The sequence below is a fragment of the Aquila chrysaetos genome, chromosome 25, assembly GCF_900496995.4.
Source record: "Aquila chrysaetos chrysaetos chromosome 25, bAquChr1.4, whole genome shotgun sequence".
NCBI classification, from domain to species: domain Eukaryota; kingdom Metazoa; phylum Chordata; class Aves; order Accipitriformes; family Accipitridae; genus Aquila; species Aquila chrysaetos.
Genome location: NC_044028.1, coordinates 8,935,862 through 8,961,300, shown reverse-complemented (window position 1 = coordinate 8,961,300; position 25,439 = coordinate 8,935,862). Strand labels below are relative to the sequence as shown.

General features: G+C 43.2%; 2 protein-coding genes and 1 non-coding gene across 9 annotated transcripts in view; 2 read left to right on the top strand and 1 right to left on the bottom strand.

The window, feature by feature from the left end:
• The first annotated feature begins 1,466 nt into the window (after nt 1-1,466).
• On the top strand, nt 1,467-14,660 carry LOC115335743 (putative short-chain dehydrogenase/reductase family 42E member 2). 2 transcript variants are annotated; one of them, XM_030001876.2, is made up of 12 exons: nt 1,467-1,766; nt 3,631-4,018; nt 4,536-4,631; nt 5,637-5,694; nt 6,353-6,471; nt 7,434-7,509; nt 8,973-9,055; nt 10,266-10,403; nt 11,423-11,488; nt 12,162-12,225; nt 12,937-13,010; nt 13,612-14,660. In XM_030001876.2, the coding sequence occupies exons 2-12, from the start codon at nt 3,677-3,679 to the stop codon at nt 13,858-13,860; spliced, it is 1,365 nt and encodes a 454-aa protein (XP_029857736.1). In that variant the 5' UTR covers nt 1,467-1,766; nt 3,631-3,676; the 3' UTR covers nt 13,861-14,660. The 2 variants fall into 2 exon arrangements, with proteins under 2 accessions (XP_029857736.1, XP_040976174.1); XM_041120240.1 differs by lacking the exons at nt 1,467-1,766; nt 4,536-4,631 and having other exon boundaries at nt 3,873-4,018.
• Nucleotides 14,661-15,430: 770 nt separating this feature from the next.
• On the bottom strand, nt 15,431-15,512 carry TRNAL-UAG. Its single transcript has one exon. It is a non-coding gene; the product is annotated as a tRNA-Leu (tRNA).
• A 1,056-nt stretch (nt 15,513-16,568) lies between these two features.
• Nucleotides 16,569-25,439, top strand: part of EEF2K (eukaryotic elongation factor 2 kinase) — a 36,628-nt gene continuing 27,757 nt past the window's right edge. For 3 of the 6 annotated variants that reach the window (XM_030001867.2, XM_030001868.2, XM_030001863.2), the window contains exon 1: nt 19,452-19,574. The gene's annotated coding sequence lies outside the window, so the exon portion shown is untranslated. Of the gene's footprint in view, nt 16,692-19,451; nt 19,579-24,362; nt 24,436-25,439 lie in introns of those variants that run through there. The other 3 variants (XM_030001864.2, XM_030001866.2, XM_030001865.2) reach the window with 3 other exon arrangements.

The following is a 25,439-nucleotide window of genomic DNA, read 5'->3' as shown; positions in this document are numbered from 1 at the left end:
ACATGCTACATGTGTGCTACATGTACACGTACCATGTGTAGCCCAGACAAATTTTCATAAGGTTACCTGTCACAAGGATTTTATCAGGGACCAGCTTGGCTCTCATCAGGGAGCAGCTGCTCCCTCTCTTGCACCCCACATGGATCAGGAGAGTTGGACTTGCCAGGATGGGTCACAGAAGAGAGTGATGGAAAACCTCTGCCATCTGATTACTCTATATTTATCTTGCCTGTGTTAGCATTTTACAGGATTTTAAGACCAGTAAGTTTATGGAGACTCTCTCATTGTATCCTTAAATGTACAGGGTACACAGGACAGCTTACAGCAACCCTACAAGAATAAAACATTATAAGTAATAGACAGTATACGGTGACAGGAAAATGTGTGAGCAACCACAGTTACCACTGCAGCTTATGTGAGCAAAGATTTGTTTTACTCTATTTATTCTTTTTCTTTTCTTTAAACAAGTAGTTGTGTGTGGAGTGAAAGCAGTAAAGCCTGGTCTCTTACGGATTTGCATTTGGAGATTGTCCTTGTCCATACAAACTGAGCTCACACTGCACACCTTCCTTTAGCAGGGGCACTGCTCAGCCCTCTCTCCTATGACTACCTATTGTCCGGAAACTTAAAGAAACTCAGTATATATGAGATCTTTATCCAAGTTTGATTAAAACTGGTGAAGTTCACAATTTATCAATATAGAGGTGCAGCTGACTGACAGACAGGCAAGCACTGCAGGAGGTACTGCGTAAGCCTCGTTTCTCTAGAAATGCAGAACAGAAAACCCCAAGTGTAAAGTTACTTCCCAGCACGACCATTTTAAGTGTATGCAAACATTTAATTTGCTTTAAATTAGTTATTTATGAATCTTTCATATATTGCTTTTATTAGACTAATAGCTCAGGACTGCATCCCGGATTATGCCAACACTTTTCAGAAGAGACGTCGGGCAGTTGACTGCAACCCAGTGAGAAGTGCAGGCTGTGGCCTTTTTTTGGATACTCCTCAGTAAGGACTAACCAAGGAATTCTCTGGCTTTGTAGTTGCAAGTCCCCGTAGAGTCACACCATTCCTGTCCCATAATGCCAGACCTCTGATTGTTATTTCAGGCAAGATGCTTTTTACATCACTGTTATGACAGTACTGATTAATACTAACTGGCTTCGTTCAACTGATTTATCATTATTACAAATCCAGTATTTGAAGTTTTAAGATAGCTTTTAGTATCAGTTTGGAAGAGCCAGCTGTCTCATTTCTGTCAGTCTTTACTGAGTCTTAGTTTAAGCTGGCTATCGTTGGAGTTACTTTTGCTCTAACATAGTTGCAAGTGTGTCTTTAAATGATTAAAATTTAATATGAACATTCAGACATGGCACAGCTATAACGGAAGAGGTAAACGTGTTCATAGTTTAATTTTTGCCTGGGATGGAGAACTCTGAAATTCTGCAGCTCCTGACCCTTTTCACATCCTCCCAGGCACGAGTGACCACAGAGCTGAACAGAGACCCACTGCCGGCTCAGGAGGGCAGGGACCTTGGTGCCTATTTGTTTGTATTTCCTCTTTGGGGATTCCAGCTGTTTTGCAGGTGTTTCTGATGCTCTGCATCTCTCTGAGCCGTGTCCCACCACCGACTATCCAGCTGGTAATCAAGAGATGGTGTGTTTTTCCTGAACAACCTGTTCAACAGGTATCAGTGTGGATGGAGCCCTAGCTACCGACAGGATGCTTTCTCGCAGTGGTCGCAGCTGTATGAAGACACATGGAGGTAAGAGCCACCATCGGATGCTGCGGGATCCCAGGGATGCTCTGGGATCCCAGGGATGCCGTGGGATTCTCTGGGAACCCAGGGATGCTGTGGGATGCTATGGGATCCCAGGGATGCCGTGGGCTCCCCAGGATGCTGTGGGATGGGCAGAATCCGAGGGATGCCGTGGGATAAGCAACATCCCAGGAAGACTGTGGGATTCCAAAGTTCCTGCAAAATGAGTGGCGCCCAGAGGTGCTGTGGGACCCTGGGCGGGGGGGGGGCGGGCTGTGCGGAACGAGCAGGAACCCGGGGGGGGCTGTGGGACCCCAAGGTGGGGCCGTGCGGCCCGTGTGCGAGGCCAGCCGGCCCCGCTCCGCCTGCCCGGCGCCGCGGGCGGCAGGGGCCGCCGCTCGGGGACCCGCCGGGGCGGACGGGGGGCGGCGGAGACGAGCGCCCGGCCGGACCGCGTCTCGTCTCCTGCGGTGCGGCGGGATCTGCCGGTGCCGCTTCCCGCGCCCGGGCCCGGCCGGACCCCGCGGCCGCCCCCCCGCCCCGGCCCGCAGGCACCCGCCGAGGGGCGCCCAACGGCCCCAGCGGGGCGGGGGTAGGCGGGGGGGCAACAGCCCCAACAGCCGCTCCCCGCTGCGGGACCCGTCGGCGGCCGGGCCGGGCCGGGCCGGGCCGGGCCGGCGGTGAGGAGCCCCGAGGGCGCGGACCGGAGCACGAGTTTCCTCGGCGCCCGGCCCCGCGTTCCCCGGCAGCGTGCCTTCCCTGGCGAATTTGCAAGTGAGATGCGGAGAGTTCCCGCGGGAGCTCGGGTGACTTTAAATCTTTAATTGCGGCACGGGGAAGGGATGCGGGTAACTAAGGAGATCGGTAGCTACAGCCTCTGAAATGCCTCGTCTGTCAGAGGTGAACCCTTGACCATTGCATAGGTAGGAAGGAACCTCCGTGTTTAAGCAGGAAATGATTCGCTATGACTTTTTTCTTAACGTACTCACTCATTGACCCTTTCTGTCACGTAGGAATTACTTTACTCTAGTTCCCCTCGAAAGTGAGGGATTCGATAGCCTTGTTCTCTGATACACCTTCCAAAGTAAGTATCAGGCATTCCTCCTTCCTTCTGAAATCCTCATGTATCTCAACTCCATCACTGCCAATGATAAAAACACAGTGTACTCTTAATTTACACTCAGCTGCTGCTACTTAGAAAGGAGTTGAAAATGCCACTTTTCTCAGACGTCTTTGTGATAAACCAGGGACAAGTGGAAGAAGCGTTAAAGATTTCTTTTGCTCTAGGGGACGTTTTGTTTTGCTGCTGTTCTGCTTGGCCCCGCTTGCTTTTTTTTTAAGCACAGAAACTTAAATGCGATTTGTTCATCTTTGGCGTTTTCCTGTTCAAGATTTCAAATTCAGGTACAGCCCTCTATCACATCCAACTCCTAAAGGCCATCTTTGAGCTTGTGACGCAGACCAGAACAAATTGAACTAAGACCAGGAGATGCATTTCACATAGGCAGCAATTTCTCTTCCGCTAATAAACAATTACGGTCTGTACTGTTATTCTAATTTTGACCCATTGGTTGAAAACATTTGAATTCATGTTCTCTGCATTAATTTTTTTTTTCTTTTATTATTCTGGATACCATTTGCAAATAAATATTTAGTCCAAAACATGCAAACCTTTGTTATTTGTTTTCAGGATGCTGCCTTTAACATAGTATACAGACATTTTAAATGTTTGTAAAATGTGAAAATTACAATTAAACAAACTCTTAAACAATCTAAGCAGAAAATTTAAACGGGTCTTTTAAAAGAAATCATTAAAATCTGGAAATTTTGTAGCTAGTGTTTTGCTTATGTCTTTATCTCTCTTAAACAGGTTGCATTAAAGTAAAACTTGGCTGCTGTGAATAGAGCTTGTTAACATGAAACTCACTGGAGTTGTCTGTATCCAGGAGCGCTATGGAGCAATTTTCAACATGGAGGAGAAATTGTTATATGTGTCTGGTAATAGAAGACAGTATTTCACTGACAGAAAACTTACACTGAGTGGCGTAGCAACACCCTGGCGCCAAACCTCTAACTCCAAAGTGAATGGAAATGCTGGAGCACTGAGTGAAAAAAGAATGAGAGCAGTGGTGACAGGAGGCGGAGGCTATTTTGGATACAAGCTGGGATGTGCTCTTGCCAATGCAGGAGCTTCTGTTGTTTTGTATGACATACACAAGCCTATCTGGGAAATTCCCAATGGAGTAGTGTGTATCCAGGTATGATAAACTATATTTTCACAACAGTCAAAGTTAGTTCATTTGCCTTTTCCATAATGTCTTACTAGTTTTCACAGAATCCAAATACCTAATTGCAAATTATTACAAATTTCAATAACTTTTTTAACTGTGTGAATATCCCATGTGATTTTTGGTCAACTGATTTTAGTGTGTCTTAAAATAAGGAAAACAATGAAACCTGTAATGTGCAGCACAGAGTACCTGCTCCACCTCCTGACTCTGAAGTACTCCTCAGGACCCAGTCACCGCCCTCATCTGTGCCTTTATTTAATCACCTGTAGAATGAACATAGGGGTATTATGAGGCTTAATTAATGTTTTTAAAGTCCACGTAAGAAAATTATCAGCAAGTACTGAAATGGACCTAGTTTTCAGACTCAGGATGTACAGCAAGTACAATTATATATATGCATTCCCTCTGTGCTAGCCCACTATATGACAAACGCTAACCTGCAGCTTTGATTTCAAGTTCAACTATCTTTCCTTATGTGTTACAGGCAGATGTAAGGGATTACGATGCCATATTTGCAGCCTTTGAAGGGGCTGACTGTGTGTTTCATGTAGCTTCATATGGAATGTCAGGAAGAGAGCAAGTGAGTCCAAACAGTTTTGTTTTTTTCTGTGTGACTGCCCACACCTAGAACGAGCTACTCGATGCTGTAACACTGCATGTTAGATTTTATCCCTTCAAATTGTCCTGAGAGCCTGAATCCACATCCATGCTGTTTTGTTAAATTGCTCTGTTCAAACTGGTGTGCTAGCTGCAAGCAATCTGCTTACAGTACTGTTTTCCTAGTTGTGAAATTACTTCCTCCCCAATAGAGGCTCACCAGCACCCTGGGAGGGCTTTTGAGTTGGAAATGGCATTGAACAGTTCTGAAGCTGTGCGAGGACAAAAGGAAAGACAAGGGAGGCTGGATCCCTCCAAAACCCTGATCCTTCCCTAAACCTTTCACATGGAACTCCTAGGTGTAAGGTCACTGGGAGGAATAAAACCTGAACTAAATTATAAATTATTTTACATAACTAAATTGTAACAATGGCTGTATTTCAAGTCTCAATTGTTTGCCATTGGGTAAAAAGCTGTAAGGATGTACTTGATGTAGGACTCAGAGCCACAAGTTTTATGATTAGAGTTACAAACACACACACACACACACACACACACACTTTCTTACCTTGTTTAATAAAAGGAACTTCAGTAATTACCTTAGCTGGATAGAACAGCTCATTCAAAGACGTCTGCAGTTGAACAATGCATACTTGGAATTGCTCTGGGTAGAGGCAACTGGTCACTGAAGTGCTACTGAAACATGGATATTTAACATACTGCTGCAAGATATACAATAACTGGCAATGTATGTTTAGAACACCGCAATTCTTTTTGCTTCAAGCGGGCTAGTCTGTAAAAATACAAGAAAAATACAGTCATAGTTTAAAAATAATGATTTTACTTCTTGAAGTCTGAAACAGCAGTCTAAATGATCTTTTTTATAATCAAAGCACTAAACTCATTACCTTTATTTGGGGACATTTATAACATTCCCCTATTAAATTGAAAATGTATTCAAAAATGGACAATTTCTTTATTTTCCTAGTTGCACAGAGAAGAGATTGAAACTGTAAACATTCATGGAACAAGATTCATCATTGATGGTACGTATCTAACCTTGCCATTGGATGTTAATACAGCATATCAAAATATCACACCACTTAGAAAAAGGAGTTGGCTTTTTTGGCACACACAGTTTTTTACCAAATACTTTACATTTTTGGCAGAAGACGCGGAAACATGTCATCATTTTTCTTTTACGCTCGATTCTATTATGGGGTGTGATATGACAGCCAGCACTGCAGTTCAACTACTTCAGCTTTTCGTAACCATGTTTGACCTGGTGTCAGAATCCGTATCCACGTAAGGAGTTAACTATTTCCATGTGCATTTCATAGCAGTAAACCTCATTGCTATCTAATAGCTTGTGCACAGGTAGTGGGCAGCCCTGGAAGCAGATGGACCTCTAGCCACCTGCCTGGCTCGAGCTGAAGCCCATCTCAGTAGGCTGGTAGCAGCCCTCCCAGAGGCATAGTGTTTGTTAGCTTACAGCATCCAAATCACGATGTGCCCGATTATAAGCATTTGGTTCTATGCTGATGTCTTCCCTTTAAATATGCTTTGCATTTTAAATCACCCAATCATAAAATGGAAGGATTTGCTCTTTTAAGATTTGACAGTTTCTCAGAAAAAGGTCATACAAACTTTTTTCCATATTGTTTCATTTTCCACTAAACTAATTTACTTTATACATTGCCGCAGCCTGCAAACAAAGGAACATCGCTAGATTGATATACACCAGTACAGTAAATGTGGTGTTTGGAGGGCTTCCTATTGAAGATGGTGATGAGGAAACTGTGCCATATTTTCCAATTGAAAAGGTATTTTGGTTGTATTATATTTTCAAGTTTCCTCTTAGTTTACTTTCTTGTTTCTGAAAAAGCCTGGAGTTTTCATGACCGTGTTTTGCCTGATGCCAGAATACAGGTACCAGAAAGAAGAAAGAAAACTCTTTACACTCTTTATCGATTCTATTCACAATCTTGACACATCAGTTTTATGTACATTGCAGTATATATTTCTTTGTTTCCTATCAAGGCCTTGATTTTGGAAAATAACTCATACAGTGTCCCTTTAACATTAATGAAATTCCACCTGGACATAGGGATCGTGTTATATGGCTTGGTGCCTCTTTAGCCATTTATTATTTATACGATTTTTCTGTTTCTCCCTTATTGAAGATAACGTATATTCTATGTAGAGCTGATATGGACAAGCAGCCTATTTTTATATGGTTTTATTGCATTTAATTAAAAAGGAGAAAATACTTCTGGGTGCTTTGCATGCACAGTTGGTTTTTGTGTCCCTCCTCTCTCCATCAAGTACTTCAGTCTTTCAAGAAGTAGAGATGGATAGAGAAAATATTGAGTAATACTTTGAATGATATGTCAAATAAAATTTTCTCTGGCACAGTGCCACAAGAAAGTGAACACAATAATTCAGACCAATCATGTCTTCAAAACTTGGCTTTTGACTCTTCCGTTACCTGAAAAAGAAATCCAGATTACAAAGTAGTGATCAATTACATTCTTGGCAGCATTCAAAGCATACATATATTTATTGCTTCTCAAATGTGCTGAAATTAATTAACTGGATTTGCATAAACAAAAATGCTTGCTTACCCTAGCAATATGTATGTGTTTTATCCTAAACTAATACCCCACAGCTTCTGTATTTTGAGATGTTTGTTGCCATCTGCTAAGTAAAAACTAGTGAAGAAGAGATGCCCCTCTGCCCTGTCATTTCAAGAATAGATAAAAACATATTTGCTTTTTCTCTGTAGCATGTTGATCATTATTCCAGAACCAAATCAATTGCAGAACAAATGGTACTAGCAGCTAATGGAACTCCACTAGCAGGTACTTTTCTTAGCATGAATTCATAGTAGAATTTACTCCTCCCCTTCTTGTTCCTTACTAACATCCTGTATCCTGTATCAATCCTTAGTGGACAAGATTGTCCAGCAATTATGAAATCAAGTTATCTACACTCTCTCACAAACGAAAAGATTTTCACTTAAAAATCACTTTTAATTGTTTTTAAGTTCCCACAGTGTCCATAAAAGCTTTTAGCATGGTAGCAATGAGTTCAGTATGTTAATTGAAAAGATGAAGACAGCTATAAATTAAACAAAAAGAAGTGTTTAATGTCACTGTATTATGCAACATAAGTAAAACATGAATGCTGATTAAACTGTCGTCCATCCACCCCCCCCCCGCCCCGAGTTATATATTAAAATCTGAAGAAGCTACCTGATACTACAGCCTGGAATAATTTATTAGTGCTTCCCAAAGTTTTCCATGTTGAGGAAGCCAGTTATACACTTGAATACTTAAGCTCAACTGTGAGATACTATAGCTGCCAGTGCAAAGCAAATTAATGTAAAGTGCAACATGATGCTATGGGACCAAGTGATACTGAGCTAAATTTAGCTGTGGACAACTTACAGAAAAGACTCTCTTCACTTGATACTGGCAGAGGGCTATAAAGAGATATAAAGTCATTGATGGGCATTCCATCCCAATAGAATTATTTTGTTTAAAAAATAAAGGTTTTTTTCCTTATTTCCTCAGCAGCTATTCACATCAAAGACCCTCTTAATTTTAGGAGTAATACAGAGTTCTGCCTTTGTCAATGAAATTAGAACCAGTCAGTGCTCCAAACATCCTATTTTGATCCTGTGCCATAGCAGGACTGAGTATTTTGCATGTTTTCAAGTACTATTACAAACCGTTATTAGCAGATGATGAACCAGCCAACTGATATACTTGGGAAGTGATTGGATTTTCAGGATGGTCTTTACTTTCTCCCCTTGAAATTATCACGAGCTTCTACAGCAGTTCTAGTGGGAGCTGGTTGTGCCTACTGTTGAGAACCTTTCAGCTCTATCTTGTACTGCTAGTGAGTCACTGTCTCCCATCAATAATTTTGTCTAAGATTAGTTGGTTTCATTCCACTTTCCTACCAATAACTTGCTCACTTCAGCAAACTCATCACCACAGTTGGCACATTGATTCACTGCTTTGGCACAGAGACAAAGGACTGGTTAGAAAGAGGTTTTGAAATATCTGGTAATTTCTAGGAATCTGACTATGCTGGCAGGACTTCTCTGAATCTTATCTTGCTATTTTGCATGTTCTGATTCTGCCAACTTAATATCCAACTACTAATTCAACACCTTTTGGTATGTATCATTTTTTAAGATGGTGAAGTTCATTTATTTCAGAGTAAGTTCTGCTACCACAGTCTTTGGTTCATACAAACAAAGATATAACATGGTCACATGAAAGTCACTTAAGAATGGTCTTATCAACTCTTCTAGGAGGTGGAATACTTTATACATGTGTTCTTCGCCCACCAGGAATCTATGGACCACAAGAGCAAAGACACTTGCCAAGGCTAGCAGTATGTATTTTATTTTTTAATCAGCAGAATCTTCTATTATATACAACAGCATCACCTGACCTTCTTACTGGGCAGCAATTCAACAATTCAGTTGTCTGCTGAGGACATTATAACTTTTGTTAACAGGCACTATACTGTATCTGTAAAGAATGTACAGTACATTAAAAAAGCCTTTTTTTAAAATACAAACACATGTAGGTCCAGCTTTATAATTTAATGCTTACTATAATTATAAGATTCAGGCCAATCTATGATATTTCAAATGTCTGTTTGCATGCAACTTACACCAAATGGTTTAAAATATTAATGAAAAAAGATACAGCAAAATATCTTATTTCCAGTCTCAACAGCTTTCACTATGCAATGGAACAAATGAAGGAGTGGGAAGCACCTTCTGGTACAGTAGGTTACTGAAGGGCAAACAGCTGAGGTGCTCATGTTTTACCCTTTTTCACTTGCTGTAGGACTAGTACAGTGTTTAGAATATGATCCCTGTAAAATTATATGAGTCAGTTATTTTAAAAGCATCAGTACAATATAAAGTTACACACAGCTTTGAGGAACAAATAGATTCAAGCTTACCACGTAATACATATTTTTGTTTTGTGGCTGAGGCAGGGAATTATATTGAAGTCAGCCAAAATATACTTTATCATCTTCTAAATAAAATAATTTTTAAGAATGGCAAATGTCATTTTAGTTAAACCTGAGATGTTTGCTTTAGCCCCTGAAAAAAATACAGTCTTTTTAAACTTCCATTTAAGATTATTTGTTATGAGCCCATTTTAAGGCATTATGCAACCGTCACATTTTGCAGTTTCTAAAATGTACCTGTTGAATGAAAAATGTAACACCTAGCATTACCTTCCATTTTTTCCCAGCCAAAGCTATTTGTTAAATTTGATCCAATTTTGTGAATACTTTTGATCCATTCAGAACTGTATCTTACCCTTCTATACAATATTTTACTTATCCTTAGAACAGACTTGTATTTTTTGTAAATTCAGGACATATTGTGTTCAATACGTTCTTCGATCCTTCCTCATGAGCAATATTTTTAGAGCTTTCTGCACTTCTCTTGATTCTTTTTAATTGATTCATGTATTTTTTTTAAGTAGAGACAAACCTACATTTAGCTGGACAAGAAAGTACACTGTACCTCATTTTAAAACCCATTTTGCTTTGGTTTCATGTTTGTTTATGTCCATAGAAGAATATTGAGAGAGGGCTACTTAGCTTCAAGTTTGGAGATCCTTCTGCTAAAATGAACTGGGTGCATGCAGAGAATCTTGTACAAGCTCAAATCCTAGCTGCTGAAGCTCTCACCCCTGAAAAGAACTACATAGCTGTAAGTAAACAATAAAAGCAGCACAGTTTTCATCTGACAGTGAATTCTGCCACTGTATCCTGTACTATAGTAACTACTGTAGTAGCAGTAATTACTGTTTGTGTTACTGTCCTTTAGCTTATGTTATTGTCTGTGTTTTTAGTTGACAAATGTGCTATGAACAGTGTGGGACCTGGCAGCATTGGCTGTGCAGTGTGTTAAGAGTTGGAATATTCAGTTCTGTAAGAATATCTCTACCTTTGCATTTTTGTAATGTAATATTTGCCATTTCTGGAAGATGAACAAAAAATGTTTGCTATGTCAGAAATGAAATTGGAAGTTCAGGCAGATTCATCCCCTGTTCCCCTGTATATAGATGCAGACTTAATGTTCTAAACTATGATAATCGGTTCTTCCCATACCATACGCAAATAAAAGCACATTTCATTTGGGTTCATTGATTTAAAAAATAGTTGCAACTGTTTTGCTCCTTGTAAACACAGTTTTTTAATTGACCTAGAAGCACTACCCTTAAAGTGTGTTAGAAAGATTTTCAAAGTAGATTAAACTACTTTTTCTAAAACTCTAAAAGCAAAAGGGAAAGAGGTAACTTATGCCTTGGTTACACAGATGGAGTCTTATGGATTTCAATGAGTCTTCGCTAGACCGAGAGCAAAACATGTCCCACCATTTGGTGAATATGTGTTAGCAGCACAAGTTAGAAATGGCACCACTTTCAGTGCATTTGGTAATCTCTGTATAGTCAGTGTAGCCATTCTGTATAGGCACATCTATTAGAAATAATTTATACCAAGGCATGTTAATCACATAAACCACTTGTCCACCAATTTCATTGCACATGTTAGTGCAAATGATTGAAACACATGTAGAGAGTTTGTTGACTTGTATGTACATCCATGCATATTTTATATTGCTGTAATATTTTTAAGCTATTCGTAAGGAGTGAGATAAAGAAAATGAAGTCAATATATATGCAGTGTTATTTTTACTAACTCGCCTCTTCTCTACCTCTTTAACAGAGTGGCCAGGTGTATTTCATTAATGATGGCGAAAAATTCAACCTTTTTGAATGGTTAACTCCACTTGTATGTGCAATATATACTTTATCTCCAAATACATTCATTTCTTTGACTGTATACAACTCCAGCTTTTGTGTGCATGTTACATTTGGTATGTTTGCTTTGGGTGCAAGAGTTCTGTTCTGAATGTGGGTTTAATTCCTGCTTGAAGTTCAGCGTGATTAGTGCTGTAACAAAGCCTACCTAAAATACTACATTAAAGCAACTGTCTTCACCAAGCCAAAGGACCATCTAAACCAGTATCCTCTTTCGAGTTGCCATTACCTTAATTTCTTGGGCGCGCATCTGTTAACGGTGGCTATTTTGGGTGGGCAAAAAATATAAATCCTAATTATTAATCTGTAATTTACTTTCTTTTCAAAAGATCATTTTATTGTTAATGCTGGGCTCAAAAACGTAAATATGTCACAATGTTAAATTAGGTATCAGCACACCATGACATTTCGATCAATTGTTATAAACTTTTTTTTCCCTTTTTTAAAGACTGCCACTTGAAAATTACATAGTGTCTGCATGTGACATTTAACTGGAATCCCCTGGAAAATGAAAACTCGAATAGTAACAGCAATGATGAATTTTTCTGTTTTATCAGTAAATATTTCCACAAATATCTTCTGTATTGAAACTTTAAAACTTGTTTGAGGTTTCTGTTTTTTTCACTGTTTCTTAAATCTTTCAGTTTGAAAGATTAGGTTGCAGTAAACCACGGATACGTATTCCTACTTCCTTAGTTTATGCATCAGGTAAAAATATTTTATCAACACTTCTCTTTCCTGTCCACATTACTCTCATTCCTGATTGTAATATAATATTGGTTATTTTTAATTTGCCCACAATTTTCATTTTCATGTATAAAAATAATACACTATGGGCTCATCTAGTGAGCAGCAGTTAGGGGTGAAGTTCAGCTCTGTGCAGTGTGTTGAAACCAGAATTATCTCTTATTTAATTCCCACAAAAACAGGTTTTATGTAGGACTTAACAGATGTATAACTTTGTGGAGTTAATGGTATAAATATAAAAAAGATAAATGTAAAAATCCATGACTTCATGAAATACGCTGAAGAGTATCTGCTTTGCAGCATGGGTAAATTTCTTGTTCCCCTGTATCCCATGCTTTCTCCAGAATGAACCCCCATGTGCAGCTAAGACAGAATCCAACTTGGAGTATTTTGTTACCATTTTTTTTATGAAGCCTCATGATCTTTTCACTAGATCTGTCACCAACCCTCCAAACCCTTTTCACACAAGCACCCTAATTCAGGCTGCCTGAAGTATTAAGATTAAATCCAACCCCTTGTGAGCAAGTAGTCCTGTTGATGTTAGCAATAGTGCCCTGAGCTCTTAGGTACGTGGTTATCTTTCATTATCATACACAGTGTGAGATACACCAAAATCATAATAGCATAGCAATTTACTATTCTTACCTCAAGTAGAAATCTTTTGTTATGCAGCCATGATAATGGAATACCTTCATCTGATGCTGAAGCCATTTGTTGAACTGTCCCCACTGCTGACCAGAAATGAGGTAAAAAGTCTTTGTTTGTAAACTCCCCTTAATTCTCACAGGATGCATGCATACATGTTAATACTGAGGTACAATTTAAAATTAAGTCAGTAGAAAGTAAAATCCACCCAGTACTACCTCAGCCTCCAGTTTCCACGGCACATGTATGCATCATGTACATTTTAGGCAATATATTATGCTTGTTACCATGATCTTTGAAAAGATAAGAGCTTATGCTTGCAATCTGAGAGAGGCTGATTCAGCTCCTTCCCTCCAAGGCTCAGTATCCTGTATGGCTTTGGCTGGTCAGTTGTGCCCTAATTTCTGATGATACTTATGCACCCAAGAGATGGCTTTTATCTGCCTCCTTAGGTACATAAACGAGAGTGCAGAACATTTTTTGTGGATGTTTTCAAGACTAGAAGATTCTGCTTTGCAGCTTTTACTGCCTCTTTGGGCTTTCAAGGTTCTCCTTTTGAGTGAACAATTTTAAAAATAATGTGACTGTGAATAGAACATTGATGTAATGTTGTGTTGGTTTTTTTTATTTTGCTACCGTTTACAGACTTTGTTCCAATTTCCTATGTATTCATATCTTTGTATGTTAACTCTTGCCCTATAGGTACAGAACATTTCTATAACTCATACGTTTCGAATAGACAAGGCACGGAGTCAGCTGGGGTACAGCCCAGAGAAGTTTGCATTTGCTGATTCCGTGGACCATTACATTAAAACAAGACCAGAAGCCCAGAATCATCACATCTTCCTCAAAGTGTTGCTTTCTTTAATTGTTAGTTTAAGTTTGATCTTTTTTTCTTTAAGTTTTGATGGCCTCTCAGTTTTGCATTTTTTTAAAGAAACACAACACTGACTTATATAAACTGCACGTATTCAGTCACAGTACTGCTACCTGGATCATTCTAATCTCCACAATAGTTACTGGCCCCAATGCAATAAGCAGGCAGTTATTTTTAGATTTAAAAAACAATATTGTAACATAACAGCAGCTGTACTTGAGAAATACAGTAAACAAGTACGGCCAAATCACTGAAACACACTGGAGTCGAGATTGTTGCATCTGTTTCACACCAAAAGAACAACTTTCCAAACTGATTGCTGAAGTAAAAGAGAACCTGCAGAACAAGAGCTACAATCAGCCTGCAGTGCTTCACTGGTGAAGAAAAACGGCTAAAATAAGAAGGATTGACCACAGCTGCTGCTATGGCTCACTACCTTGGGGAACTGAGGAACAAGCAAAGGGAGGGACAGAACCAATTACTGTAAATAACATATACCAGCCCTACAGAGAGAGTTCACGCCATGTGAACTTCTTTTGTGAATTAGCTGTATCACTGCATATGCGGGAAAATAAAAGCATACTTGAAACTTTGCTGCAGTCAGTCCTGTGCCTCTGTGCATACTGTTCCAGAACTGCTCCCTGCTCTACCCCTGGGGTGCAGAGCCATCTGTAACAGCAAGCACCTGGCACCAGTTCAGAGGCCTAGGGGGTACATGCAGGTATGTTTTGTCACGAGTCAAACCTGTGTATTTTAGTTAAATTGGAAGATACTAACTAAGTTACATTAAAGTGCATTTATGTCACAGTAGAGGAGTCTGCCATTATGGGTTGCACTGATCTTTGTACTGCTTTGTTTACCTCCTGTAGTCATTAAGGACAAAAACTAACAATAAAGTTTAGTTGCCTATCAGCTGAACTTTAGGTACAACTATGTTTTTGCACATCATTTCTTAAGTATAGCAGCTGTACTGAGCAAATCCCTGCAGTAGCTAAAGTGAACAATGTGCTTTTGAATTACTGTTCAGCTAAAACGGGCTGGTCTGGAAGGCCCCACTCCCTCCCATCCACCACTCACGCTGGCGATTTATCACAGAAATCTCCTCTCTGCACCTTTTCCAGCCTGTAACATGGGGAGGGAACAATCAAGAGCAGTATGCGAGCATAAAGAGAGAGGTTGGGAAAGGAGACAGGACTAGGGATGAGACAGGAGATCTACAGGAACCAGGGTGGTGGTGTGGGGGGGTGTAATCATGGATGGATTTGAGAACTCTTGAGAAGGTGAGGGCTCTTAGACCTCACCTCAGTTGCCTCAGTCCGGGGCGGGCAGCAAAGGCCAGGTGCAGGGCCTGTGGGTGCAGTAACCCAGATACAGCACGGGAAGGCAGAACTGCCAAAATTTCTATATCAGATTTTTTTTTACGCCAAAAGACAGGCCACTTTCCTCAGAACATACCACGACTTTCTCTACTTCAATTTTAAGGAGTGTGACTGTCAACCCGCCCCGCCCTCCCGAGCGGCGCCGTGCCCGGCCCGGCCGATGAAGGCCGTACACTCTCCGGGCGACCCCGCTCGCCGCCAACGTGGCCTCGCCGATCAGGCGGCGAAAAGGAGCCGCCGCGGCGGCGGCGGGGACAAAATAACTTGGCAGCGGTGGGATTCGAACCCACGCCATCGAAATGACTGGAGCCTAAATCCAGCGCCTTAGACCACTCGGCCACGCTACCGCCTGGCTGCTCAGCCGCCCGCCAGGCCTCTTTCAGCGGGGCAGCGCCGCCGCTCTCCCCATCCGCCCCCACATGTTGCCCACCTGCCTCTGCGCTACCACAACGCCCTCCGGCGCGGCCGGCCGGCGCCCTCCCTCCCCGGGAAACGCGACTACTGCCGCGAGCGGGCCCCCCTCGCTCTCCGGCGGAGCGGCTCCACGGCCGGGGCCGCCGGGGGCGCCGCCGGGGCCCGTCCCCCGCCCCAGGCCCCGCGGGCTCCCGCGGCCGGCGCGCGCCCGACAGGTGGCGCCGCTGCCGCGCGCCGGGCGCCGGCTGCACACGTGGCCTGGGCGCCGCCCGCGCTGACCCCTGACCCGCCGCCGCCGCCGCCGCCCGGGAGGCCGAAGCGCGGCCCTCTCTCCCTCCCTTGGGGCCCGGCCAAACCACCGGCCTCACACACGCTCCTCCCCACCCCGGGGCACCGGCCGTCGGGCCGCGCCTCGGGGCACTTTGCCCTCGGCAGGTACGGGCCGGCGCCTCGGCGAGGCGCTGCCCGGGCGCCTGTTCCCCACAGCGGCAGCGGTGGAGCGTCAGCCTGCGCCATCAGGAGCGCTTTGCCGGGCGGCGCGGATCCGCCGCCCCAGGGGTGTCCTTGCCGTGGCCGGGCGGGGACCAGGGCAGCCCTTCGCTGGTGCCTTTGCAGCCGCCGGAGCAGGTCTGCTCACACCTCCCTGCCGGGAAGAGGGTTTGGTCTGCCGTCTGCCCCACAAGAGGGAACCCCCCTGCCTTCTCTTCCGGCTTCTCTCGGGGGGGACTGCAGCCTCCCGGCCCACCGCAGGGCGAGCGCTGCCCGCAGAGCTGCGCAGCCCAGAGTGCCAGCACGCTGCCGGGCTAGCGACCTTCCCAGCCAGCTGCTGACTTGGCATCGCAGCGTGTCTTCAGCTGAACCATTCCCACCCGAAATGGGAGGCCCGGGGCTGCCTTTATCTCTGTGCTGCTCAACATGGAGCTGCAGAGGCTGGCACAAAGTGTAGCTGGTGGCCAGGGCTGTCCGTACACGGCTCGCTGTCCTGCCCCGTTGGTGCCTCGCTTACCTGCTGCCGCTGCTGAGCTCGGGCATGGTGTAAGCAGGTGCTTCTCCTGTCCACCTCAATGAGGGAGCTGGGTTTGGCAACCAGAGCCAGATTCAAGCTGTCACTGGTGAGTAGAAAGACAAATTCTCTCACTCTGGGAGGCCTGCAGGAATTTGTATAATTACTTTGTGGACAGAGCTAAAAACATCAGCACTTAATGCTGTGCAATTAAAACAATACAGAGAAATGATGTCTACTATTGCTCTTCCCATAGGAAGTCATGCGCTGGTGCTCCAGGAAGTTTTATGCATGTATGTGATATGCAACTACCATATGGCTGAAGTGAGGTTTATGACCAACTGGATTTACCTAATAAGAAGGGACTGTCATAAGAGTATGTAGGCACAAATTGTTCATAGGATTAATTGATTTACAGGCAATTTTTCATCTGGATTTTCAAATGAATGCAGAACAAAGTTGCTCTGAAAGTTAGTATCGTCTGGGGTATGCTTTCCTTTTTCCTTTCAAAAACTGCAGTTCCCTAGAACAGCAATTTCTAAATAGAATCTCATTTAACACAGGCATACTGGAACTTTGTAAGCTTCAGTGCTCTTGTATAAAATATATATGCATTGCTGAGCATACTAAATGAAAGAATAACATACTAGACTTGCAGGTCACCAATTCCCTAGCTTGCCATTTTAAATTTAAATTTTAATATTTTCAAACAAAAAAGTGAATTAAACTCCTCGTGTTAAGGATATAATAGGTGACATCTAAATGGAAAACTAAAACTAGAAGATGCAGCATGTTTGGGCTAATATCTAATTTCAATATACATCTTTAGTATTTCATCAAACACTTTTTCATCGTCACTGATTGTTCTTTTAAGAAAATGTTATAGAGAAGAGAAGCCCCAGACTTAAACCTGAAAATAAGTACACCCTTGCATCAGGGTACCAGAGCTGGCTTATTTAAAAGCACGAGAAATGTGTAGCTTGAGATGGTATAACCTAACTATGTTCCTAATATAGCAGAACACTCTCCATGAGGATATATAGCATAATACAGCCATATGCCACTGGGTCCCCTTTAGTCCAAAACGATGCTGTGTATTTACGTGAGTTTAAAGCCAGTTACTCCTGTGACTTGTTCAGTTGTGCTCATGTATCACACTGGTAACAGTATTCCACTGTTATCTGTACCCTACGATAGCAGGTGGTGATTTTTTTTAACCATTATCAACACATTTTCATGCAGTGGGAACCACACATCTGGCTTTCACCAGGCCTTCAGAATTAATTTGATGAGTCTGCCCTCTTCCCAGGCCCTGCTGTGAGGCATCCCAATGGCGGCCCTGCTGGGTGCTGCTCTCCCCATGGTGCTTGGCTGGGTTGCCCGCAGAATGAGAAATGGGGAGATGCACATTCTGGTGCTGATGGGGAAAAAGCGCTCAGTTTTTGATAGCTGTTAATATTTACAACAGTGATTTGCAGCTGGACCTCAGGTTTTCTGCACAATTCAGAAATGTAAATGTGTTTAATTTGAGCTTAAACTCTGCTGGAATTTGTGGCTATCCACAAATGTGCCTGTAAGAAGCAGCAGTAAACAGGGGCTCAGTCAAGTCTCCGCTTTACATTATCAAACGAGGGCTGCACCTTCAGCATAGTGCTGGAAGTTGCTGCCAAAATTACAGGTACCCTCAAATTGCAGGCAGTGCTCCTGCATGCATGTGCTGCTCCCTCCAATCCCCAAGCTAAAGCTACAGTTTAATTTATATAAGTAGTGGTGGTGGTAGGCTGGTGTTCCTGGCAGGGAGTCAGAACATCTGCTCTCTGTGGTTTTAATTAAATATTAGTAATCTTCCTCCTGAAGATTATCTCAGCACTAGTGTTGCAGCAGTCTTTCTCTGTGTCTTTGGAGAGAGCAGGGATTAGGCATTCTTCTGTGATGCCACAGCAAACCATCTGTCTGTCACAAAGGACGTACTCACATCATCCGTCTTGGTTTTGTAACCCCTACTTACAGTAAAAAGCACTAATGAGGATTATTTACATGAATACAAGATTCAGTGACAGTAAAAGGGGCAGACTCTTTGCAGGCTGCCAAGTAATACAATTAAGCCAGAACCCATTTACATTAATTTTCATGTAACCCATGAAAGGATAAGGAGTTTTGTTTAAATTTGCCACAAATTCTAGCTTGAGGAAAAGCTTAAACATGGGTGTTTTCAACCCAGAAAGCCAATGTTTTAGGAAGAAAGCAAACGTGGGTGATTTGAGGGAATGTGAAGCCTTTGGAACTTGAAATCTGGTGCATATTTCTGCCATTTCTCATGGGGAAATGGAGCGCTGTGCAATTTAATTTAGCTGAAAAGGCCAACCTGAAGTGCACGGAGCCCCCACAGGCCCCACGGTCACTGCCTATGTCTGCTCCCTGTCTTCCCCCAGGGCTGGGGTCCTTGGGGGGCTGCCATGCCGTGGGCCCTTCCCATGGGAGCACCCACCTTTTGGCTCCAAACCCAAAGGAAGCAGAAATGAAAGAAAACTGGGATGCCGCTCCTATGAGCGCCGCTCAGGAGACATGGCTTCATGCGCGTTTCCAGCACAGCCGCTTCTCCTGCTCTCTCTCGCCGGGGATTCCCGCGTCTCTAACACCTAACGGTGCTCATCGGGGGTTTCCTCCTCAAATTTTCAACGTTTTTCTCACAGGAATAAAGTGTCGGGAGGCTCCGCGCCGTCAGCTTGGTGTCAGGCTACTAGCGGGCGGCAGATTGCCCGCGCCGCCGCTGAGGCGAGCGTGAGGCGCCGCCCGACCGCCCGCGCCGTGGGCGGGAAGGCGGTGCCCGGCGGCAGCGCGGGAGGTGAGGGGCGGCTCCGCTGCCCGCCTCCCCTCAGCAGGGCGGCTGCGCGCCCGCCCGCCCGTTCGCCGTGGTCCGGGCGGCGGCGGCGGTGGCAGCGGGATCGGTCTGCACCGGGCGTGGGCGGCGGGACTGGGCTGCAGTAACCCGGTAGGTGCAGTTCGTGGTGCGGGGACCGACACCGGCGGGGGGTCGGGCCTGCGGGAAATGTGGCCAAGTTGCTCGCGGGGTGAAGTGTGAAGGGCGGAACGGGCGTTTTTGATTACAGAAAATGGTGAACGACTTGGCGGTTGGAGCCTGTGGAAGGCCGGTGGCCAAGCCGTGAGCTTCTGCAGTGACCTAAAAATAACCTGATGTTTTTGTACTGGGCAGCACTGCTGCGCTTACACCTGGAGATAATAGTTTCATCCATATATGTTTCCAGGACAGTGCAGTTAATTTTAGGGGACACCCAGTTTATAAGTCCTGAAATCCTGTTTCTAACTGGACAGCCCAGGCAGAGAGCGGTTCTGGTCTGTGTGGAGTGGATGGCGGGGTAGAAGCCGCCCGCCTGTGGGAGACAGGAGAAGGGCTAGCTGAGTACTCGGCCACAGCCTGTAATGGCCTTTAGGGCTCTTCATACTTGGATAATTTTTCAGATGCCTCAATATGCATGAAGCATGGGGTTGATTAACAATGTAGAGTACTTAGCAAATGCTTACAAAAAGTCAGCGATAATTAATTGTTTAATGTATTTAAAGCCAGTTGAAATTACAGAGCTATTAATGGCAATGGAAGGACATTTTAAAGTTATCTTGAAAGTTCCTTTTCTGTCCTTTTATACCCTCATGTTTTGGCTACCGCTGACTTAGTATGTGTTTGCGTGTTTGGCAGAACAGTGGACTTCTTGGCAGAAGGGTTTGACTGAGAAGGGTCGTTTCTGTGCTTTACTGCTTGCTACTCTAAAAGCCATTTGTGTGTTTGAAGCCCCAGTGTGTTTCCTTGCACAGGGTTTCAAGTCTCAAATGCTTTGTGCTCCGAGCTGGTGCACATGAACTCTCCTATCCGCTTCATGAATTTTGCATCATTGCTATCTAACACTCTCTGGCTAATGCAATGTATTATCCCAGCTGTGCTTGCAGACAAACTGGATGTGATTTGTGCTATGGTGTTTGCAGTAGTGACGCACTGGAAGAGACCTGAAGTAAAGGCTTCCTATTAGAAAATCTGTATTTGTTAAGACCAGGTTTGTCAAAGGTAGCCAGGTTGTTGAGACACTTCTGGGTTTTTTTAATCTTGTTTTTTATCAGCGCTGTTACCTTGACTCACTGGACCTGTTTACTTGCCAGTGCACGGTGCAGATGAGAATAGACATTTGCTTCACAAGGGTTGGTTGGGCGTTTGGAAAACACAGTAGTTCTGTAACGTGCTACAGGACGTTAACATAGCAGTGGGGTTGTTCTGGACTGTGGTATATAGCTTTGTGTCTGCAGTTCATGAAGACAATGACAATACATTGTAAGGTGCACAGCCTGTATAGTTGCTTAGGTTAAATTTCAAATCTGTATTTTAAAAGAATATTAATCTGAAAAAAGTGATTTCTCTCTTAAAAGAAAAAAATTGCTTGTTACTGTTACAGGTATCCTGCTAGATGGCTTTAGCTGACATGGTATTAAACCAAAAGGGATTTAGTATTACACCAGGGAGAGGGGGGGCATTCTTGCTTTAATGCTTCCCTACAAGAGAAGGTGGGACTTCCTCTGTTCTAGGGCAGTTCCCGTTCCCCTGTCCTGTGCTAAAGTGATGCAGAGGGCTGTGTCTGAGCTAAAACAGCCACTAAGAAGTAGCTGGAGATGCTCCAGCTGTCCCTTCTTTTGCTGACTAGACTAGGGAGTGTTCCTATCGCTCAGCTCTTTGGGATGAATTAAGGCAGGTTTTAGTGCTGAGGCATCTGTGTGGTCATGCTCAAGGGTCCTGCCAAACCAGGAGTGTTTCATAACAACAGACACCCTACAAGAAACAAGCCATGTGATGTGAATTTTCCCCTCTGTTTATCTGTGTTTACATATGCATTGTGTTCTGCAATACATTGGATTGTCCTTGCAACTCCCCTGCCCCTCCTGGTGGTGTGGTTCTTGGATATAAAGGCAAGAGAAAGAAAAATACTTCAGGCAGGCATTGGAAAAGCCCAGAAAATAATAGAGACTTGAGCAGATTTAATAACTGACTGTATTTTAGATTATCTTCATTAAGAGTCAGATAGTACAAGGTTGATTAAAAAAAATGGAATAAATTTTCAAAGTAGATTGGAGTGGGTAGTTTAAATTACAGGTTGTGTGTGATAATGCAGGCTTGCAGGCTAGGTTCCGTGCACTCTGACTTTCTTTGCTGCTTAGCCCTGGGAAAGCTTCTGTAATGGGTATTAAAGACTAAATGATAAATACGTAGCAGCGATAGAAACGAGGGTTCCTAGATAGTATGGCTTTATGCTATGATGCAAAAGCACAGAATATAAGCCTTGGGATGAAGCTCAGGCTTTTTTATAGGGGTTTTGGTCAAATTAACTGTGAGGTTTAGAGCAGTGTTTGTGGAGTTTAAAGTTTGGTTATTGAATTCTGTTGTAAAGAGCATGTTATGTGAGGACAGTTTTTAGTAAATACACTTCCAAAGTAAACACCGCTAGTCCTTTACAAGAAATACGGTTTCAAGAAAAACTGACAGTTTTATAAACACCATTAGCTTTAAATACAAACTGATTTGTGTGATGATGTTCCATTTACACAGCAAGTCACAGAAATCATGAATGTTTGCAATCACTGCTGCGTAAACCTGCATTCCTGTTCCTGCTGCGTCTTGGACTGTTTCAGACCTGATGGATCTGCTGATGTGTATTTGACTGCAGTAGTAGGAATGAGTGCAGGACAGCAGTTGTGGGTAATGAGGCTAGTCCAGTGCTACAGTATATCCTGGAGTTAGTCCTGTACTTGAAGCATCATTTTACATCTGTTTGTGTGTGCTGACAAGCAGTAGAGGTTAATGTTCTCAAATACTTGTTAGATTCTAGTAGGACAATTGCACTAAAAATGGTAGTGGCAACTGAGGATACCGCCCCCTTCCAGTTACGCGCTACTTCTTCTTTCCAGAAATGACGGCTCTCGCGTGGTCTTTGCTAGAAGAGCAGATTCTATGAATGCTCCAAAGCTGCTTCAGTGCAAAGTCAGATGCGTTGGCTAAGACCTTCTTCAGCACAGTTTTACTGTATCTGATGCTGCCTGATGCAGGTGGGAGTTCTGGTGTTACCTGTGTTGCTAGCTGAGCTGTGGGACTGCTGCCTCCATCAGAAAGGCAGTAACCAACAACATAATGTTGCTGGTGAAAGCTGCCATACGTTAAGGCGCTGTTTCTGTGGTGACCATCTTCTCAGTAGCTGTGGTCTAAGGTCTGCAGCTATGAATACTGCTGTAGGAGTGTATTTATCTGGTACTATTTCATGGAGAAAGAAGGTTGAATATGCCCAGAGGTGAAGAATAACAGTGAAGCAAAGCTGAAAACCTTCTTTTATAGTTGTCTTTTTAGGCTAGCTGTGTGAAAATCCCTGATTTAGCTGGGTGGACGAGGTTGCTCTAGAACTAAGCAATTGATGGGACACTTAGAAGTGTCTGCTTTAAGTTGCATGCTGTTGCATAGCCAGCGTAAGGGCCAAATCTTGACGATTCTAACTAATCCTCTATTTTGTAGGTGCAAGTATTTTCAAAGTATTTGTGTAGACTTCCACCTCTTCCAAGGGCTTTGATCATTCCCACATCTCTTTTTTCTTGTTTGTAAAACAGGTGATATTTCCGTTAGATGGATGTTGGAAGGAAGGGTGATACTGTCCTTGTTTCGGCTGTGATAGAGTTAATTGTCTTCCTAGTAGCTGGTATAGTGCTATGTTTTGGGTTCAGTATGAGAATAAAGTTGATAACATGCTGATGTTTTCAGTTGTTGCCAAGTAGTGTTCATACTAAGTCAAGGATTTTTCAGCTTCTGATGCCCAGCCAGCCAGAAGGCTGAAGGGGGCACAAGAAGTTGGGAGGGGACATAGCCAGGACAGCTGACCCAAACTGGCCAAAGGGATATTCCATACCATGTGATGTCACATCTAGTATAGAAACTGGGGGGAGTGGGGGGGGGGGAATCACTGCTCGGGGATTGACTGGGCGTCGATCGGCGGGTGGTGAGCAATTGCACTGCGCATCACTTGTATGTTCCAATCCTTTTATTATTATTGTTGTTATTTTATTATAATTATTAGTTTCTTCCTTTCTGTTCTATTAAACTGTTGTTATGTCAACCCACGAGTTTTAATTTTTTTTTTTTTTTTTTTGATTCTCTCCCCTATCCCACTGGGTGTGTGGGGAGTGAGTGGCTGCGTGGTGCTTAGTTGCTAGTTGGGGTTAAACCATGACAGATACTTACATAATATTGAGAACAAATTAAGTGCAATGTTCTGTAAGATCAAATCGTTGTTTTCAGGGCTCCAGGACCAAAAGGATTTTAAGCTATATGTTGTGTGAAACAAATCAAGATATGCTGCTTTGTGTAGTCTACTTCTGCCCTCTAATGAAGAATAAAACAGGCAGTCCTGACTGTAAGACACTCACAGTACCCATCTGAATAGCCAGGAAAATTTACTGTGACAGACTTGCCAGCAAATATTTGTTTAAACTCAGCTAAATCTGTGTGAAGATTTGGATGATTATTTTGCATTCATCTAACCCCTTCCTGTTTTTCATGCAGCACAGCAATGTGAATAATCAAAGCTAAAATGAGGAGGTGATATTGCCATTAATTTGAGTGTGCCTCGAAGTTTGTGCTTGTGCTACTGGTTTCCACTTGCTTCAAAGAAAATACCCTTAAGCACTGATAGTGGTTTAAAAGCCATGGTGTGGTTTGTAAATCTGCTTTATTATTTTTTAGGAGAAAAATGTGCAGTAAAATCAAGCAGTAGCCCAGTTCCTTGTGTGTCTGTCTTTTTCCAGCCTTCCCCTGGGTAAGCCTATGCTGACTTTTTGTTCTGATCAGAAAAGTGCTTCTAAAGCAACTCTCCTGATCATCTCAGCTCATTGCACTTTGATTTGTGTTGAAATGCAGTCTCAGAGCTTGCAAACTAAACTCCTTGTGCATGAAAAACTTAACTGGAGAACACAGCACAGGCACTGGGGGTATCTACTCCCGGAGACCAGACTAGAGTTAGTCTGAAGTAAATCCCTGAGAGGTGGACGGTGAGGATGTCAGATCCTCAACACAACCGTGCTGCTCTACAGACCTGCCCCCAGTTCACTGCAGTACCTGTGGTGTGGAAGAAGCTGTGCTGTGTTGATGTCCGCTGGGTTCTTGCCCAGGTGTATGATTGTCCTGATGAGTTTTAATGAGTTAGGTTGTTCTTTGCTGTCATCTTGGTTGTGATCAGATTTGCTGATTGACCTCGGCATCGAATAAAAATGTAACAGGAAACAGTGGAGAGATCTGGAGAGCTCCAAGCAGGATACAGTCATAAGGGAATCAGTTGCATGTTGTACTCCCAGTAGAAGAAACAATTAACAAAAGTGTATGGCAGAAAGGTCATTTCACTTCAGTCTGTGTGTTCTCTTCAGTGCGGTCTGAGCTTTTGATGATAGTAGGTATTAAAGTCATTACAGAAAGTCATTAAATTTGCCAAAGGCTGGTGTTATCCACAAGAGACTTCAGGAAATTACTCTAAAACCTAGAGTTAGTGCAATTAATGAGAACAGAGTTTCAGAGGATGTGAAGAACTTAAGGGTGTAAAATCTTCCCTATCAGCAATTAGAAAAGCATATGAATAGGGATGGATTATTGTTCTGTGAAGGTTTCTTTGCTCTTTGAAGCAGCTGGTATTGGATGAATCATGGACCTGCTCCACTCTGGCTGTTCATATCTTCCTTGGTAGCTGGAAACCTCTATAGACATGTACTTTATGGTGTGAGTGGGCTCAGCAGGAAAAGGACAAGAGTTCAGGGCCAAAAAAAGTGCTTT